General features: G+C 45.1%; 1 protein-coding gene across 3 annotated transcripts in view; it reads right to left on the bottom strand.

Moving 5' to 3' along the window:
* Fam13c (family with sequence similarity 13 member C) overlaps window positions 1-19,755 on the bottom strand; it is a 111,348-nt gene that overhangs the window by 23,110 nt on the left and 68,483 nt on the right. For 2 of the 3 annotated variants that reach the window (XM_051153200.1, XM_051153201.1), the window contains exon 6: window positions 15,148-15,295. In XM_051153200.1, coding sequence (XP_051009157.1) covers window positions 15,148-15,295 — 148 coding nt within the window. The remainder of the gene's footprint in view (window positions 1-15,147; window positions 15,296-19,755) is intronic. The other variant, XM_051153202.1, reaches the window with a different exon arrangement.

Here is a 19,755-nt window from a genome sequence, read left to right as displayed (position 1 = left end):
CCTCCTACGTTAGCTCCCTAGGTCCCACCAAGGCCAGTCTATATGTCAGCTTCCCTGTGTAAGGGGCGATGAGAGCTAGGCATGCCAGCAGAGGATTTCTAGGACACTTAAAGCTAGCCTCAGGCTGAGAGATCTACCTCCCTTTGCCTTCCAAGGGCGGAGATTAAAGGTGTGTGCCACCATACCCAGCCCAGATTTTTTTCATAATTAAATCATTTGAGGTAAGAATACACAACAACTTTAATCCAGATCTTTTGAGGTCGGAAGACACACTTCTAATCTGGGCTGCATCTTCTGCTGGTAGCCTACATAAAGGGCATGGAAGAAGGGGCCTTGTCCTCTTTGCCGGCTTGCTCTCAATCTTGCTGGCAAGTTCATTCCTTCACTGGCAATAGAATCTACTTCTTGAGGATTCTGGAGTATTGTGAAAACCAGCTGAGACATCTAGTCTTGTAGATTGAAGAATATTGGATTCTTGGACCTTTCCTTTGTAGACAGCTATTGTTGGACTAGCTTGACTATAGCCTGTAAGCCATCCTAATAAATCCTATATGGATGGATGGATGGATGGATGGATGGATGGATGGATGGATAGATGGATGGGCATGCATGTATATCTATATGCCTCTCTGTGTGTATAATTATATAGTACTATCTATTTTATTGAATATAATGTGTGTGTGTGTGTGTGTGTGTGTGTGTGTGTGTGTGTGTGTGTGTGTGTATTTCATTCTCTAAGTTCTGTTCCTCTAGAGAACTAATACTACTGGTAATTTGATGGAGCCTTAACTCTTGTCCAAATATACTATATGAATTGAGAACACATTTAATTCCATCAACTGGCAAGTGTATCTGTGTGTACACTTGTGTAGACAGATTCATTGAGCTCTCTGCTCAAAAGAGACCAAGGCAGACTCAAAGCCAGTGTTGCCATCTGGGAACAGAGCTGGAAGCCTCTTCCATGCCCACAGGGAGAACTGTGTGGCCACCCTGAACTTGTTGGCTTCTCAAGGATCCCGAAGACATGACCTTTTCTTCTTCCAAAGTAAGGGGCAGCTTGCCAGGGCCCATGGCATGGTATGTTGCAGTTCAGAGGAAGGAGCTAAGAGCCAAGAGCTCTGGTATGTCTGTACTGTTGGGGGAAAGGGGGGAACTAAGCCAGTTTGCTGGCTTCCTTCTGTTTTCTTGTATCAGACACACGGGGCTGTGAAAAGACACATGAGAAGATCTGCTCTACAAGCTAACAATGAGGGACCCCACTTACAAATGGTGAAAGGACAAATTTCATATAAGTACTCACACAATGATTATACAATATATAATATAATAATTATTATAATATCCAAAATCTCTGCAACAGAGATATCTTAAATTGAGAAAAAGAAAAGCCACAGTAATATGAAATTGTAGATTCAGGGGGGGAGGTGTCCTAAAAGGTGAGGCAGATCCAGGAATGGAGTCTTGTACTTAGTACTTAGTTGTGCTAAGTACCACTCCAAACACACAACAGGAGTCTACTGACCACAGTTTCCCCAGAACACAGAATCGTTCTTGAAATATATTTTTGGGCTCCTCCTAGATGTAGCAGAGAGGAGCGAGCCTACTTCAGAGTACTCATCATTGCTTGCTGTTGCTATTCAACTACACATTTAAACTATCATTTATATGCCTCTATGGTAAAACATGTTTTTGCCACACGTGGCTTGCCCTTGTGCTTGGATACAGCTTGAAAGCAGGAGAACTTTACTCATGTGACCTGTCTTGACCCTCAGAGGACAAATTGTCTGAGGCTCTCAATGGAGTTAGCTATTGCAAGGGACTTTAGTTCCTCTTGTTTAGAGGCTCCATTCTCCTAGGTGCAATGGCGGTGACGTCAGCCCAAGTGCAACAGTACAGAAACTGTTAGTGTGAATACCAGGTCTTCCACTGCCTAAGAGAAATGGACCTTAGTGAAGCTTTTAACAGTGTGTGTGTGTGTGTGTGTGTGTGTGCGTGTGTGTGTGAGAGAGAGAGAGAGAGAGAGAGAGAGAGAGAGAGAGAGAGAGAGAGTACACACATGGGCACGTGTGTACTTGCAGTATGTACACACGTGTATACAATGAGAGGGTCAGAGGATAACTCTCCAGAGTTGGTTCTCTCATTCCATAAAATGAGTCCTGGAAGTCCAGTTTACATGTCCAGTTTTATCAACAAGCACTTTTCCTCACTGGCATCAAAATAAAAATTTTAAAAACTTGTTTTCTTCATCTACTGAAAGGAGAAAGATGATGCCTTCCTCACAAGGCTAGTTGAGGATGAGGATGACTTTAAACCAAGTCACATTCTTATAAACTTTTAGAATTTCCATGCAACCTATTTTTCATATTATAGGAATGTGTCTAGACATGATTGCAACTTAGTTGTAAAATTTCCAGTTTAAATCAGGAGAATTATGTTAAAGAAGTTGTTAATCTGATTGGCTACCCACGCCTATTAAACTAATCAACATTAAAGCAAATTCATCTTAAACTTCTCAGTGTTGAGCCGATGATAAGCTTGGGATATGGACACTTGCACTAGCATGCTGGAAGCCCTGAGCTCAATCTTCAAAATCTCCAAAACAAAACCAGTTTGTCCATGCATCCTTGGTGAGACATTAGGATAGGCACAGAAAGGCACTGATAAGTGCTCTCCTTGAGAACTATGGTTTTAATAACTAGTATAAAACAAGGAAGATAACTATTATTCTGAGACCCTCCTAGGAGCACCTAAGGGGTACACTATGAGAGCTGTCAATCAATTTATGCCTCAACACTTTGGACCTCTTGTCAGTGCTTAGAAGAATAACATCAAGCATTTGTGGAGTGACTCGCTGTGTTCTAACCATTGTTCTGAGAGGTTTGCATCACATCGATGTGAAGCTGGTTTGCAATTCAGTAGGGAAGGTGTAGAGAGCTAGGCTGACCCATTCAGGGGGCAGGAGAAGGAAGCAGGGCAAGCTCTGACCAGTTAGTTCCTTAAGGAGAAGATGACACATTTCTGTTGCTGGAAGCTAATGCATCTCTGGCAGCCCACTCACTGAGCAGTAGGGAACACAAAGCAGAGAAATAATTACCTCCAGTATGTGGAGGCCAAGAGACCACTTCTGATCTGGCTACAACCCCAGGCAGAAGCAGATGTTACGTTACAATGAGTCAGCCGGATTTAAAAATGTATCTTCCTAATGTGGATTTTTTTTTTTTAAAGCAAGACAAACTTTAAATAAATCTCAGCAAGAGCCTGAGAGGGCTTGCTTAGATCTAGCAAAAACAGCACATAAGCTAGAGTCTCGTGGGCTCAATATTTTCATTCTTGGGTTTGCCATGGTGGTTAGGCTCATAGGTAGCATTCAGTTCCATCCCAGTGGCCAACCACCAGCCTTGACTGGTTTGGGAAGGGAAATGAGCCCAAAGCATGCCCATAATCTTAGCAATATTCAAGCCTAAACTGTGGCCCTGGTGGTCTCAGAACAGACAGCATGGATGGCAGTACTGTCACACACAAGGAAGGCTATGGAAACAAACCTAATTGTCACAGTGAGCTTCAGCTGTCAACATGACACTAACCTAGGGTCACCTGGGGAGAAGGAACTTTAACTGCTGTATTGTCTGGATGAAAATGACATTATGGGGTCTGGAGAGATGGCTCAGTGTTTAAGGGCACTGACTGCTCCTCCAGAGATCCAGAGTTCAATTCCCAGCAACCCACATGGTGGCTCACAACCATCTATAATGTCATTTGGTGCCCTCTTCTGGCCTGCAGGTGTACATGCAGGCAGAGCCCTGTATACATAATAACAAATAAATCTTTTGTAAAAATCAAAAACTTTAAAAAAAAAAGAAAGAAAATAATGTTATGGCTACAGCTATGTGGTGTTTTCTTCATTGCTAATTGATGGAGGAAGGTTAAGGCCACCATCTCCAGGCAGGTGTGATGGGGCTCCATAAGAGAAGCAGCTATAGGTGATGCAGGGAAATCAAGCCAGAGAACACCATAGAGAGCAAAGCCCCTCTGCTCCTCTGGGCTCCTGCTCTGGCATCCTCTGAAGATGCTCTGTAAAAGCCTAAGGTGAAACAAACTGTTTCCTCCCCGCAAGGTGTTTGGTAAGCATTTTATCACAGCACCAGAAAGCAAACTAGGACACCAACCAAAAACATCTGGTGGACTTTGTTGGGTTGCATTGTAAGGATACAGGATTTATGCTTTTCAAGGAGCTAACAGGTCAGCAAGGAGTCAGGAAAGGGAATGGGGAAAACCTAGAGGCTTGCCAATGTAGTGGCTGCTGAGGGAGCAGACAGACTTGCTTGGTTAAAAGAGATGTAGCTCTTTACCCCATTTTTAATTGGATTATTTGTTTTGTTGCTTTATTTCTTGAGTTCTTTATAGATATTGGATATTAGCCCTCTGTCAGGTGTAGGGTTGGTGCAGATCTTTTCCCGGCCTGTAGGCTGCCATTTCAATCTATTGACAGTGCCCTTTGCCTTACAGAACCTTTTCAATTTCATAAGGTCCCATTTGTTAGTTGTTGATCTTAGAGCCTGAGCTGTTGGTGTTCTGTTTAGGAAGGTATCTCCTGTGCCAATGAGTTCAAAGCTGATCCCCACTTTCTCTTCTAATAGATTTAGTGTATCTGATTTTATGTTGAGGTCTTTGATCCACTTGGCGTGAGTTTTATACAGAGTGATAAATATGGATCTATGCTCATTTTTTAAACAGAGGAATCTCTAATGGCTGAGAACCACTTAAAGAAATGCTCAATGTCCTCAGCCATCAGGGAAATGCAAATCAAAATAATTCTGAGATTCCATCTTACACCCATCAGAATGGGTAAGATAAAAAATTCAAGTGACAGCACATGCAGGCGAGGATGTGGAGAAAGGGGAACACTCTTCCATTGCTGGTGGGAGTGCAAACTTGTACAACCACTTTGGAAATAAATCTGGCACTATCTCAGAAAATTGGAAATAGTTCTACCTCAAGACCCAGCTATACCACTCCTGGGCATATACCCAAAAGCTGTTCCACCATTCAACTATGTTCATAGCAGCTTTATTCATAATAGCCAGAAACTGGAAACAACCTTGATGTCCCTCAACCAAATAATGCATAAAAAACATGGTACATTTATACAATAGAATACTACTCAGCTATTAAAACTAAGAACTACGGAAATTATAAATTTTTCTAGACAAATGGAACTAGAAAAGATCATCCTGAGTAAGGTAAGCCAGACCCAGAAAGACACACATGGTATGTACTCACTTATAAGCAAATTTTAGCCATATAGTAACAGGATAAATATACTACAATTCACAGACCCAAAGAAGCTAAGTAAAAAGGAGGGCCCAAGGGAGGATGCTTGAATCTCACTCAGAAGGAGAAACAGAATAGACAGCAGAAATGGATGAAGAGAGGGAACTAGGTAGAAGAGGATGTGGGGAGGAAAATGAGGGGGAGATCAGGTATAGGAAGAGTAGGGAGGGGAGGGAAGGGGAGTGGGCTTAGAGAGACAGGGGAAATCAACAGAGTAGGCTCCAGGGAGGATATAGGGATGACTGCTAGCAGTGGGGAATATAAAGACTGAGGAGGCCACCTTTTAGCCAGGCAGGACATATAGTGATAGGAGAGGAGCACCATACCACATACAAAACCTTTGACCTAAAATGTACTCTGTCAACAAGATGTGCAGGGATAAAGATAGAGCAGAAACTGAAGAAATGTCCAACCAGGCCTGGCCCAACCTGAGACCCTCCCCATGGGAGAGAGCCAACCCCTAACACTAGTAATGACACTCTGCTATGCTGGCAGACAGGAGCCTAGCATAGCTTTCCTCTCAGAAGCTCCATGCAACAATGGATTGAAACAGATGCTGAGACTCACAGCCAAACATTAGGAGGAGCACCGGGAGTCCTGTGGAAGAATGGGGAGAATAGAAGGACCCAGAGGGGACAAGAACGCCACAAGAAGACCAACAGAGTCAACTAACCTAGGCCCATGGTGGCTTACAGAGATGGAAGCACCAACCAAAGAGCAGGCATGAGCTGGACCTAGAACCTCTACACATATGTAACTGATGGGCAGCTTAGTCTTCATATGGGTCCCCTAGTAAGTGCAGTGAGTGCTGTCTCTGACATGGACTCTGTTGCCTGCTTTTCAGTCACTTCCCCCAAGTGGGGCTGCCTTGCTTGGCCTCAGTGGATGAGGATGAGCTCATTCCTCGTGTGACCTGATGTGCCAGGGTGGGTTGGTGGGAGGGGGGGTTCCCCTTTTCTGAGGAGAAGGAGACAGGGATGGGGAAAGAAGGTGGTAGGGTGGCGCCAGGAGGAGAGGAGGGAGGGGCTACAATTGAAATGTCAAGTGAATAAATAGATATATTTTTTTTAAAGATCAATGAGGATAGAGGAAAGTATCACCATGCCAAAATGGCCATTAGCATCAGGGCAAATAAAAGGAATTCTGGGTTGGGCTAGGGGCTTAAATAACTATCCTGCAGTTTGAGTTATAGGAGTCACATTCTTTTCCTTTCTAAAAGGTAGCTGAAGATATGACCTCAGACAAGGCCATACAGTTTGAAATGCTTTCTTTGGTAAAGAAAGTCTCGATGTAATACTACCTACTGTCAACACCATGAAGGTCTTTAGAAAAACATGGGGGAAATTAGCAGAACTCATAGAGTTGGGCTACGTCATAGGCAGAGCGACTGCTAGATTTTATTGCGACAAATGTAGTTTCAACTTTAACAGTGGTGATTATTCAGCTATCCGTTCTGTCAATTACTGCTGTCACACACACATACCCTCTGCTTAAGGAAACTAGCATAAAATCAATCATATTCAAGGCTCTAGGGGGGATCTGCAGAATGAATCTTTAAATGTTGCCCCACCCCCTGAAAATACTAAAAATTATGCAGAAGTTGGTATTTATAAGACAAATCTAATCATCATGAGGTGGAACTAGTGAAATATAAATTCTGAATTGGGCAAGAATGCCCACCTGTTAAAGGATAGGTAGGCTGCGGGGATGTCTTAGTGGGCAAAGGCACTTGTCGCCAAGTCTAAAAAGCTGAATCTAATCCTCAGGAACCAGGATTGAAGAAGAGAATCAACTCCTGAAAGGTTGCCCTCTGACCTCCACAAGTTCATAAAGACATGTATGTGTACCCATACACACACACACAGAGAGAGAGAGAGAGAGAGACAGAGAGAGAGAGAGAGAGAGAGAGAGAGAGAGAGAGAGAGAGAGAGAAAGTAAAATAAATTAAAAGTTAAAAATAATAATAGCTAACATTTCTTGAATATTTACCATGACTGACACATGGAGTATTTCACACATTATTCTATGCAATTTCACAACAAAACTAAGAATAGTGTCCTCTCCACTATTTTAAAGAAAAGGAAACTGATGTATAAAGGATTAAAGAGCCTTTGCAGGGTCATCAACTAGCTTGTGAAAATGTGCAAGGAGCTATTATTTCAGAACAAAGCTGAGTATCAATTATAACATATTTAGCCTTTCAAAAAGGCCATGGTCTAAGTTTCATACCAAGGTCATTTAAAAATAAATCCAAATAACTGGGTCATGTTTGCAATGAACACAAGCTCTATTGACATATGTAGCAAAGGGCAAAGTTGAATTAATATCTTTTTGATGGACATGTTGGTAGCAATGCTTGCAAACAGATCCTATTTTAATCTTATTTTACATTTCTAAAATGGCATCTAAAATGGAAGAACACAGTGATAAGTGTCAGTTTATGGGCGCTGTATTTTTTTTTAATATGTTTGGGTATCTTCCCTGCTGTGTGCCACATGTGCACCTGATGCCCAAGAAGTCCAAAGCCTATGGGATCCCCCAGAACTGGGACAACAGGCAGTTGTGAGTCACCATATGGGTGCTAGGAATTGAACCCAGCTCCTCTGGAAGAGCAGCCAGTGCTCTTAACCACTGAGCCATCTCTCCAGGCCCAGCTGTAAAGAATTTTCAGTCAGTAAAACACCAGACATCCTCAGGCCAAGGTCTCGAACCATGGCAGCACCACAATGGCAGATGACCTGCGGTGTGAGCCAGTGGGTGACGGGGCTAGAGGGAACTAAGCTATCTGCTCTCGATATGTAATGAGCACTGAGCTATTAGCTTGACAGGCCGCAGACTTTGAGTCCTTACAAAATACATGGACGTAATGGGAGAGCGGATAAAATTATTCACATCAACAGGAACGGCTGAAAGTGATCCTAAAGCCACCATTATTTTACAAAAGGGAAAAAGAAAAGGTGTACACCCATAGTTTTAAAGGCACTAACATATTTTTTGAACGGATACCATTATAGATTCCCTTCATGTTGTGAGATTTGATGGACAGGGGTCCCCTGTTCATTCTGCCCTGCCTCGTGCCCATGAATGATAAGATTTGGCAAAATTAAACTACCTCTGCCCATCTTCACCATTGAAATTCTAATTTAATTCAGTAGAAATCAAACCGCCCACTCAAGAAAGGCACAAGTGCCTTAGAGCAGGCAGTTCTGATCAGAAAAGCTAAAATGACCGTGGAGACAGTGAGTCAAAAACAGACAAATTAACCACAAATCTGGTTCTTGGAACTTCAGTCTAAGAATAGATTCAAACTATTTTATTAATGTGTTGTTAATATATCGCTGGACTTATTAACGATCTTGAGGTATGAGAATTGAGTGGAGCCGGCTAGTGAAGGTCTGTAGAGGAGGGCTAGAGAACCCCCATTCCAACCTGTCCCCTTCACCCCCAATCCCTGCCCACCACCACCGATGGCACCTGCAGCGAGTTGCACTGACTTTCTCAAGTTATTTTCCCCTCCTTAATCCAGGGAGTGTGATGAAACCGGCCTCCTCTTGATTATTAAGATAAGTCAGGAAAATCCACTGGGTAGTTTTTTGTTGCTGCTCTTCACCAAAACACTATACGGTGTGCTTCCAAGCCTGAGCGTTACTGGCACTGGGAGCTGCTAGTCTTTTGTCCGGGAGGTCACGGCTCCAATGCCTTATAGAAAAACACTTAGCAGATATCCCTCTGCTGACTACCAAACCCATCTCCCGGATCACCAAATGTGCCCAACAGAAGGCAGCGCAAAAGAGAGGCCAGCTGAACAAGCAACTGAAGACAAATACGGTAGTCCTACTTCCAACAGCAGTAGCCGGGTTTTTTTGTTTTGTTTTGTTTTGTTTTACACTTCAAGCAGCTGGTGGTACATTCTGAGAAGATCAAAAGGTTCTAGAAAGGGCCCGGGCAGGTGTTTCAGTGGTTAGGTGTCCTCACTGTTCTTAAAGAGGATCCGAGTTCAGTTCCCAGACCTGGCATGGTACCTCACAACCTTGAATAAATCCAGTTCCAGAGGATGCAACTTCCTCTTCTAGCCTCCATAGGCGGGGCACACATGGTGCACATACATACATGCAGGCAGGCAAAATAGACATGAAAATAAATGTATTTGTGTTTATATTTATGAATAACATATAGAAGGCTCAAGAAAGGTTTGCAGGCATACATACACACACACACAAAAAAAAAAAAAAAAACATGTAGTTCTATACAACCATATAAGTAATAAAGCATCTGAGAGGTATTTGGGGATTATGTGATCTTCTGAGGTTGAAATGATATATATCCTATCCAATAGAACCTTCATAGCTTACCTGAGGCTGGTCCTCAGAGAAAGGAAGAAGCTCTATGAGTGACAATGGCCACCTGTTGGTAGACCTGAGCTACTCTGCTGTCTTATAAATCCAATTATAAACTGCACCTCCAACAAGAACACATCTCATGACACCCTGGTATGACATCGAGTTCAGGGAAGCCTGTCCAGCGTCTAGCTCCATCCCTCCAGTTTGTGTTTTGAGGTGTGCAGCCCTCTCAGCTAGATAACCACGAGTATCTCCAAGCACCTTGCTGCTCGGGTGGAGTGTGGTGTCTTAAAGAAGGAGTGAGAAGACAGCACTCACTTTGATGGAGATGAAGAGAAGACCTATGGAGCAAGCCAAGTCCTTTAAGAGAAAACAGGTTGTCTACAGCAGCGTCTTACTCAAATGAAGGAACTACGTTGGGATGCTCTTTTTGTGCACCATGTAAAGGTTGTCTATTATCCAAACGCTGATTTCTGTATGGCAGAGTTGAGTGTGGTTATTTCTGTGAAGCATCACCTGTCTCAGCGTTTTGTAAACACACCTCCTTCACCTTCTGATTGGTTTAGTAAAGAGCTGACGACCTACAGCTAGGCAGGAGAGGAAAGGCGGGACATCCGGGCAGAGACAGGAACTGTAGGAAGAACTGAGAGGCGCAAGATCAGCCAGCCAGACACAGAGGCAGAACAGTGCCGGGACTGAGACAGTGAGCAGTGATGGGCCACACGGCAAAGGTGACAACAATAAGCAGGGGTGAATTAAGTTACGTGAACTAGTTGGGAAATAGCCACCTAAGGCCTAGGCTATAATAAATAATAATAAAGTCTCTGTCATTATTCCATCTGCCGGCGGTCCAAAGAAAGCCCTGTTATAGAACTACATCCTGCTGAAAGAATGTCTGAAGCAGTGAGTGTTCTGCTATCTCTGGGGACAGTGTTTTGACTATAACTTCTGTCACTCATCCCTGGAGAGACAGAACAAGGGTTGTGTGTTCAACCATATGAGATGCAAAACTCTTTCTGTGCCCACTTCAACATGGAAAACCACTGTAAAGACAACCCTCAAGGCATTGACACCCAGTGACACCAGAACAGACACTCACTAACCCCAGAGTGAAAATATTTACTTAAGCAATGAGTGCTGATGCAGCTGCACGTAAGTTCCGAAACCACCATATGGATTACTGTCTTAGTCAGTCTGAGTTGCTATCGCAAACTCCCAGACACCAAGGGGCTGATAAGCAAGGAAAGGTCCTTTCTCACAGTTCTGTGGGTGTGAGAGCCAAGGCGTGAGGTCGAGGCACCAGCAATGTCAAGCCACTGAGAGGGCCCTCTTCCAATTAGCTGACTTCTCACCATACCCTAATATAGCAGAAAGCCAGTCAGCTCTATTTCTGACAGGAATTGCCCCTTTCATGAGGGCTGCATCTACAAGGCCCCTTCTGCAAAGACTTTTATCCTGGAGACCAGGGTTGACAAAGGAGACACAAAGATCCAGTCAGTATCAATTTCTATCTTACACTGTGTGTTTGACAGGTTACAGGTAGGATGACCCTATGCAAGATTCTATCGGAGACTGAGGACTCAGTATGGGAGAGACATTTTAGCCCTAAACCACAGTCCTCCATAAGCAAGAACAGTTCATGGGCCTTTCAACACCTCTCCAATTACCCCATCACTTCCCTCTAGAGACCCCTGTGTTCTTAAGATTTGTCTATGCCCCCTTCCTTGTCCATCTTGTGCCACCTCACCTGCCTGGGACCTTGGTGCATGAATACCTTTCTCATCTTGATGTTAATAGATTAAACTCAGCAGCCCTAGATTCTGAGTCACAAATCTCACTGATAACACAAATAAAGCATTCTGAAATTCTCCCTGCGAAGGCATTATCCACTTGATTAGTGGACCCTGTTACTCAGGGTATTTATAAACTATGCAAAGTGCAGGACTCACATCCCAGACTGTCTAAGGTAAAGCCTAAAAACCCCCATGTGGGGAAGTCTTCCTGGTGATTATGATGTGTAAGAAGGCTCTGGAATGCTGGTGAGAACAGGCTGTGCCTACAGGGCCCTGGAAAATCCATCCCTGTGGCAGGCACAGTTGGAAACCATCTTCACAGAACAGCACTTCAAGCATCTTGCTGAGTGAGCAGGGGCTTCACAAGCCATGAATTGAGTTAAAGACCAAGGTTTGAACCACCAGACAAGGAACTACCACGCCTCTATCAGACCATCAGTTCAAAAGCGTACTGTGAATTTTAAGCAACTTAAGTCACGTACTAATTAAGTCTAAAGTGAGTCCAAACCTTTTAATGGTGACATCAATTTATACTTGTGAACTTTAGTATTGTACTTGCTGATGGCAATCATACCCAGAAATTCTTATTAAAAAAAATCACTGGGTGGATTTGGTCCTTCTTATACTAATTACTGAATCAACTATTAACATAGAGCACAGGGCTAGAGGGTAAGACTTTAAGAAAATTAAATTTAAATTAATATACTCATTTATGGACTTGTGGCCATTTATGATCATCTTATACAGTCCTCTTTTCACCAGGGATTTAATATATGTACATGCACACGCATGTACGCATGCACAGTTATTATACACACATATACAAACATGCATACATGCATGTATACACACACACATACCTACAGTTCCAAAATATTGAAAAAATAACAACACAAATACATATCTACAGTTCCAAAATAATAAAAAATAAATAAACACAGGAATCCATATAGACACTTCCTACTGATCCATCTATGGGCATAGAAGGGGGTAATATCACAGGTCCCACCTCTAGACAAAAAGGCAACTGTAGGGTGTTGAGGGTGAGAGAAGGGGAAAATGACAATTGATGTAATTATACTTAAATTATCAAAAAACAAACTGCTGTTCTGAATCTGTGAGTTATAAAACGCACAGGCTCCCTGTGGAAAGTGAGACTTGGAAGTACATGAGACCAAACCATACTCCACTTAACACGAAATCATTTTACAAATTCCTATCATCTCAACAATTCCTCAGCTGGGTTAAGAAACTCTCTGGGCTCCGTGAAAACCCTTAGCTCTCTACATTTTCCAGAGTCTAGTTACCTGGACAGAGGTCTGCACACTTTCAAATTTTATGCACTTTAAAAAAAAAAAAATCCAATATCCAAACCACAAAGCTTGTCTCCGAGTGGCCATCTGCCTGTTCCTGCTGCTCAGCTCGTCACTGAACACGGAAGTTTTGCTTGCCCCTCTCTGGGAGCAGCCCCTAGGTATAACCAGTCTTTGCCACTTTGTGGGTTCTTTTTTTCCCCACCCTTCTCTATCCCTTTTCTTTTTCTCTTTCATCCCCCTGATACTGGACAGAAGAGAAAAAAGGATGAACAAGAAAGGAAAGAGAATCCCCGAATAAAGTCAGGGGTTGGAAAGAGGGCATTGTTATCACTAGACTACCTCCTGATGGGTATTAGGGGCAATGAGTTCCTTAGGGGCATGTTTGATCATCACCATTGGGATATCTAATTTCCTCTTGTTTTGCATGACTACTTAACAAACCACAGTCAACAACAGCCAACAACCAACCAACAACCCACCATGCTTCTTGGTATCCTAGCATTTATATTCCCTCTGAAAAGTCTCCAGGATTCCAAAGGTCACACAATTGCAGAAACTACCTGCACCTGACAAAACCACCCCCTCTGCTAGAGCATGAGGCAAATCATAGTCACCTGCTGTGAGGCAGCACCTGTCCCCACACCTGGGATTAAAACCAAAACATTCTTATAACATTTCTGTTTTGGTTTGGTTTGGCCTTTGGTTTTTAGAGACAGGGTTTCTCTGTGTGTAGTCCTGGCTGTACTGAAATCACCCTACAGACCAGGCTGGCCTCAAACTCACAGAGATCTGCCTGCCTCTGCCTCCCAAGTCCTGGGATTAAAGGTGTGCGCCACCACGCCCAGCTCATGTTTTTTAAAGAAACCAAAATTCCAGAATTCTCACTACACCTAGGTAAGTTCAGAATTTATTTACATCTCACAAGAGGGTTTTAAGGCTTGCTCAAAATCCAGTCTACCCAGAATAAAAAAATTTTTAAAGCACAAAATTATATTTTTAAAAATGTAAAGCATAAAAACACCATAAAATCATCTACAGACAGTGTACAACAAATATTAAACATTCTATGCTAGATACTTGGACAGCTAGTCCCACTGTCAGACAATTCAAAGGTTAATTTGCATTTTGCTTGAGACTTTTGTATATGTTTTGTGTGCTATTTGTTTGGAAGAGACAAAATACAGGGTTGGAAAATAGGGGCTACACTGTCCAACAACCTGACTGAAATCACTGATTGGGCCTCTGACCCATTCTACATGTATTTGACCCAAACACAGAGGCCAGTAGAGGAGGGGAGCTTACCTACTGCCCAAGAAGGCCACCAATCGTCAATGATGTGTGGCCACAGGGAAGTCTTTTTGCCACTCACCTCTTGTGTCCCACTAGGCCTGGGGTCCTTGTGCCAGCAAATATGGTTCACTTCAGTAGGTTATTACCACAGACTGCATAAAATAGTGCCCTCATCATAGGAATATAAGTAACAGAAATAGCTTGCCCTTAGCAGCTCCTATAACCACTGTTAGTGAAACAAATTCCAACACGGCAGATGACTACCCAGCCTGCTTAGACCACATGAGATGTTCTATACAGACGTGTGTTAAGGACTGCTGTTCATTCTACTGAATCAAATTGCCTTTGTTAATCTCTTCCTCCAGTCCCTGGAGATTAAGGGTCTCTCCTAGAGCTAGCTCCCCTAAACTCTTTCCTCCCCCCACCTCCCCACCCACCACCCACCCACTCCCATCCAGGGAGCTGCCTGCAAGCCTCCGGCCTATTACTACAGAGAAGGATAACCACGCAGGTAAAGTGATGTTTCCTTCCTCTCTAATTCTTCCCAGGAACATTAACTTGCCTTCTGTTGGCTAGTCAATCAGCCAGCCCCCAGAATTAAAACAAGACAGACCCACAAAAAAAATCTCTGGCCCACTTTGAGACTTTTTTGAAATGAAAATACAGACGAAGCGAGAGCAAGCACACAGGATGAGAAAGAGCTAAGAGCTGGGCACTTGCCTCTGCTTACCTTAGCGATCATCATCCCACAGACAGTTAAACAGAGGGCAGAGGAAACTGGAACTCCCCTGGTCCTCAGTATCTGCTAAGTTTTAAGGCAGCACAGACCGGCTACGTCCTGTAGAGCACACCACTCCTTGTCATAGACCGACCAGAAAAATGACAAGAAGTTATGACGGGTCCTTTCAGCTGACTCTCATTTAAGTAAAGTCTGCCCTGCAGCTAATCCCAAATCCACATGTTTCCTCTCGGCTTGGGCTTTAACGTTGGTTGCATCATTTCCCTCAGGAATCCAGACAGAGGCTGAGCTGTCTCCTGAGTACTATTTGGGACATCCCCCAGACTCTCGCCTCTTACCTGCAGAATCCACCGCATCAGCAGGCACGCTCTGGGTGGAAGCTGGGGCTGCGTCCTTAACTCCGTGCACCTGGCCATCTTCTTCCTGGTTCGTCAGAAACGCGGAGCACAGATCAGATTCGAGGGCTTGGAGCTTCAGGAAGGAATTCTGCCAACAAAAGCAGAACATGAAGCCAGCTAACTGGATGGCTAACGCACAGCGATGGGTCTGCCACTCTCTAGCACCTTTACCGGGGCGCCGTGCCTGGCAGGAAAAAGGGTCTGGGCTAACTGCAGCTGTTTCAGGGGAAAGGAGCTGGTCCCTGAGTCAGAGATGCGCATTGGTCCACATGCAGCCTCCTCGATTTCTGGCTCATTGAAATCCTAAGGTCTACGGTTTATCGGTGACACATGGGACCTGTGATTTCGTCAGCAAGAGACATCTGCATCTGGAGAGCCAATCTCAGAAGGTGCCTGCTTCCCAAGTGCGGAGGCTTGACGCTCTGCAACTGTTTCATTCACCGTGCTGACATCAGGAGCCAGACATTAGGCCACTCCCAGGCTACCATTCATTAAAAAAAAAAAAAAAAAAACACCGTCCCTCCAAGACACAGACTGCGGCAGACCGCAGCACACAAAGAGTTACTGCTGCAGAGGCTGCCCCTGGCATCTGGGAGGGGCTTCTGGGCTCCTTCGCCCAGCTGTACATGCCTTCTAAAGTTACTTCTTTTGCAGGAGATGCCACAGCTGCATCCTCTCTATAATAAAGTCTAGGGACACAGCCCTGGACCCGTTAGCCTAACTCAGCTACTTGAGGGAGAGCAATTGATCCTCCGCAGCCTGTAGCAGCAATCTCCCGCCTTCCCCTTCGTGTCGCATTTTCAATTTCTCCCAGGTTCTTAGTAAGGACAAGCGCAGACTTGCGCACTCGTGATGCAGCAGCCCAGCAAATTGATTCCCCTGGCAGGTGAATATGAGTCATGCCTGAGTCCAGGCTGGCACTGCGACCCCCACAGTGGGACAGCTCAGCAGGTCACAGGAACAGTTCCACCCACTTCCCTCCAGCTGTGGCAAGGGCAGCCATGGGGCGAGAAGGGGAGGGGGGCGAGGGGAGGGCGCGGGAAGCTGGGCAATTGGTGCTTTTCCTACTCAAACTTTCAAACATATGGACTCCCACACAGCTCTCCCCCTCACATATGCCACACGGGAGCACCCCACTCTACAGCTCCACCCCTGCCTGTCGCATAAGCCTACACACACACACACACACAACCTCCCACACCCTTTGCTCCCATTCCATACACACAAGCATATGCCCTAACCCCCACATGCCCTAGCTTGTACTGTATATACTTTTTTATCCCAACCTCAACCTCCACGTACACAGCCTATTCCACACACACATCCCATACTCTACCTACGACTCCCATACTAACATAAGCCCCTCACTCTCCCTACTTCACACATACACTCCCTACTTCTGACCGCCCCCACACCCTCCTCTCCTTCACCCATGTCCAATGCCCTCATATCGGAACACTCCCCGCCCGCCCCCGGCACCCCCCCCTCCCCCCCCCCCGCCCCATTCTTTCCACTGTGCCTCTAATTCACACCCCTGCCCTATATACGCTCTCTCATGGTCACACCTACCCCAGTATCTCCTCCCACCTCACTCTCTCCTTTCTACCTTTCCCACCTGCCCCCATGCCTTCATCCACTGGGCTGATACTACCTCAGTGTTTTTATTTGGTGCTCCCTGTCGGGTGGGGAGGGGTATCTGAAACTTTCTCAGCTATTTGGAAGTCAGCGGGCACCTCAGCAGCTCAGGCCCCGCCTCCACCACACACAGATATGCTCAGGAGCCGACATGAACACTGTCTGCCCTCAGAGTTGATTCCTAACACCCACCACTCAGGCAAAGCAGCATGGCCCTCAAGCAGATGCCTCCCATGATTCTCTCCTCCTGTCTGGAAGATGTCTCCAGCAGCTGAGAGCTCAAGGTTGCTGAGAGGAAAGGCAGAAAGAGCAAAAGCACAAGAATCTGGTCATAGGTAACCAGTCAGTTGGTGGACACAAATCACTAGTCATTGGCAACCAGTCAGTTGGTGGACACCGACCGCTAGTCATTGGTAACCCGGTCAGTTGGTGGACACCAATCAGTTGACAGGCACCAAGGATGATTTCAAGGAAACTTCCCACTAAGAAATCAGAGCGGTCGCTTCAAACACACAAAACTGCACTAAAGAGTCAGACAATGCCATAGAACTGTGACATGGTGGAGCCACTGCAGAAAAGAACATGGGAAGCCCTGAGTGTCCCTAAGAATACAAAAACCATATAACACAACTTCATTGTCGGGAATGCGCTGAAAAGAACTGAACTTGAAGGCTTGGGCAGCTCTCTACACACCCGCATCCCAGCATTTCAGGAGCTCAGAGGCGTTGCTGGCTGAATTTTGTCTCCCAAGTTCCTCTATTGAAGTTCCAGGTCTCAATGTGACTACACCTAGACAGGGGCCTTTAAAGATTTAAATTAAGTTAAAAGAGCCCATAAGGATCAGAACCCAACCCAGTAAGACTGATACCGTCTAAATAGCAAGAGGCCACAGCAATATTCGCACATGGAAGGCTCCCTGAGCCTCCCCATTTGAATGTAACCAGATACAAGCCAAAAAGTGAGGCCCTGGGAGAAACTAAGACAGCTGGCACTTTGACCTTGGACTTAACAGCCTCAGGGTTTTTGAGAAAATACGTTTTTTGCTATTTAAGCTACCCAGTCTGTGGTATTTTGTAATGGCACCCCTCAGAAACTAACTAACACATGGCATTAGAACCCAAGTGCCCACAGACAGATGAATGGAGACTCAAAATACAGATGAACTTGCAAAGAACATTCCTCAAAATTCAGAGGGAAAGAGACTAACTCATATAGGCTACCACACAGTGAAAGTAACTAGTCACAGAAGGATAGATCCTGTGGAATTCCACTTATGGAAGAGAGTAGAAATGCCATCAAGACAGGAAGCAGAGCTGTTCCCAGGGCTGGTTGCAGGCAGGGAGTTGCCTCATGTGGTCAGAATTCCAGTTCTGTGTGATGCAGAGAGACACAGGTTGTGACCAGTACTCAGCAGTGCAAATGCAAATGAGCCCAGTGTTGCTGAGCTGCGTACATGCGTCCATGTGGTTACGATGGTATAGTTCTCATATTGACTTTTCTCATAAACGACTTTTTAAAGGGTTGTGTATGCACAAGAAGATGGACATGTCCATCTCTTTCGTTAGTGGCAGGGTCTCGTGTAGCCCAGGCTAGCCTAGAACTCTCTCTCTCTCTTTTAGCTTGGATAATCTTGGCTTTCTGGTCTTCAGGACTCTACTTCCTGAGTTGTGGTTTATGGGTGTGTATCACTGTGCCCAGTTTTAGGCGGTGAAGGGAGAGAACCCTGGGCCTCTTGCACACTAGGCAAGCATTCTAACAAAGACACATTCTCAGCTTCTTTTCTTTCTTTTTTTCTTTTTCTTTTTTATTTTTTCCTGAGACAGCATTTCTCTGTGTTAACCTTGGCTGTCCTAGACTTGCTTCGTAGACCAGGCTGGCCTCGAACTCACAGCAATCCACCTGCCTTTGCCTCCTGAGTGCTGAGATTAAAGGCATGTGCCACCATGCCCAGCTCTTTCTTTTTTTTTAATGTGATGCCAGTAGCCGGGCTCTCATGTGTTCTTGTGTAATTTGCAAAGCAAAGCATGGCTTTTGGGATCCCACAGAACCACAGGGAACATTCACTGTGCTCTGTATCTTGCCTCATTGTGAGCAAGTACCCTGGCTATTCCAAACCTTGTGTTTGTTTCTTTGTTTTCTTCATCTGCAAAAAGAGACCAAAATAGCAGGAATGCATTATAGCCCCCTGCTGTGAGGGCTGCACCTAGGTGACCTGAGGGAAGGTTGAGTAGGTAGCCATCACAGCAGGACTGGACTCTGTGGTCAGGGTGGATGCCCCCTAAACACCAGCTGCAGGGAAGAGGTCTGGCCATGTGGACAGGCCTCTGGGTATAGCATCCATGACTCATCGCTCTCCCTCCCAGGGTCTCACTTCTGCACCTGCCTACCAGCAACTTCACTTTAAATGATTTCAAAGTCCCCTTCTAACTTGACTGGAGAGGAGACCCAGCATGCACTGGGGATGGAAGTGTAGAACCCGGCATGAGTGGATACCTAGACTTGGGTCCAGAGCAGAACCAAGGACTCGAGTTACAGGAACAGTGAGGGGCATCAGTACACAGGGGTACATCAGACTGAAAAGCTTCTGGACCCTACCTAGGAGTGAGAGTGGATGCCATAATCTGGAAACATCTGGGAGTATCAAGAAGTTGTTCTCATCTGTCTCCTTGTGCCACCTTCTCCCTCGTGTGTGCTCACTGGAATGACACTGAGCGATGCAACGGATCTACTGGAGAGCTACTTCCCTGGCCAGGTTGTTCCTCTCTGAGACACTGGCAAAAAAACCAAGCATAAAGGAATGGGGATGGAAGGATCTCAGCGGCCCATCTGTCCCCACCATATACCATCCTATCCTGTCACTCAGCCCCACAGCCCTCCTCGGTAGAATCCTTCTCACGTGGACACCCTGTGTGG

Source organism: Acomys russatus, chromosome 11 (assembly GCF_903995435.1).
Source record: "Acomys russatus chromosome 11, mAcoRus1.1, whole genome shotgun sequence".
NCBI classification, from domain to species: domain Eukaryota; kingdom Metazoa; phylum Chordata; class Mammalia; order Rodentia; family Muridae; genus Acomys; species Acomys russatus.
Note: the sequence above shows the minus strand (reverse complement) of the source record. Positions and strands in the feature narration are given on the sequence as shown.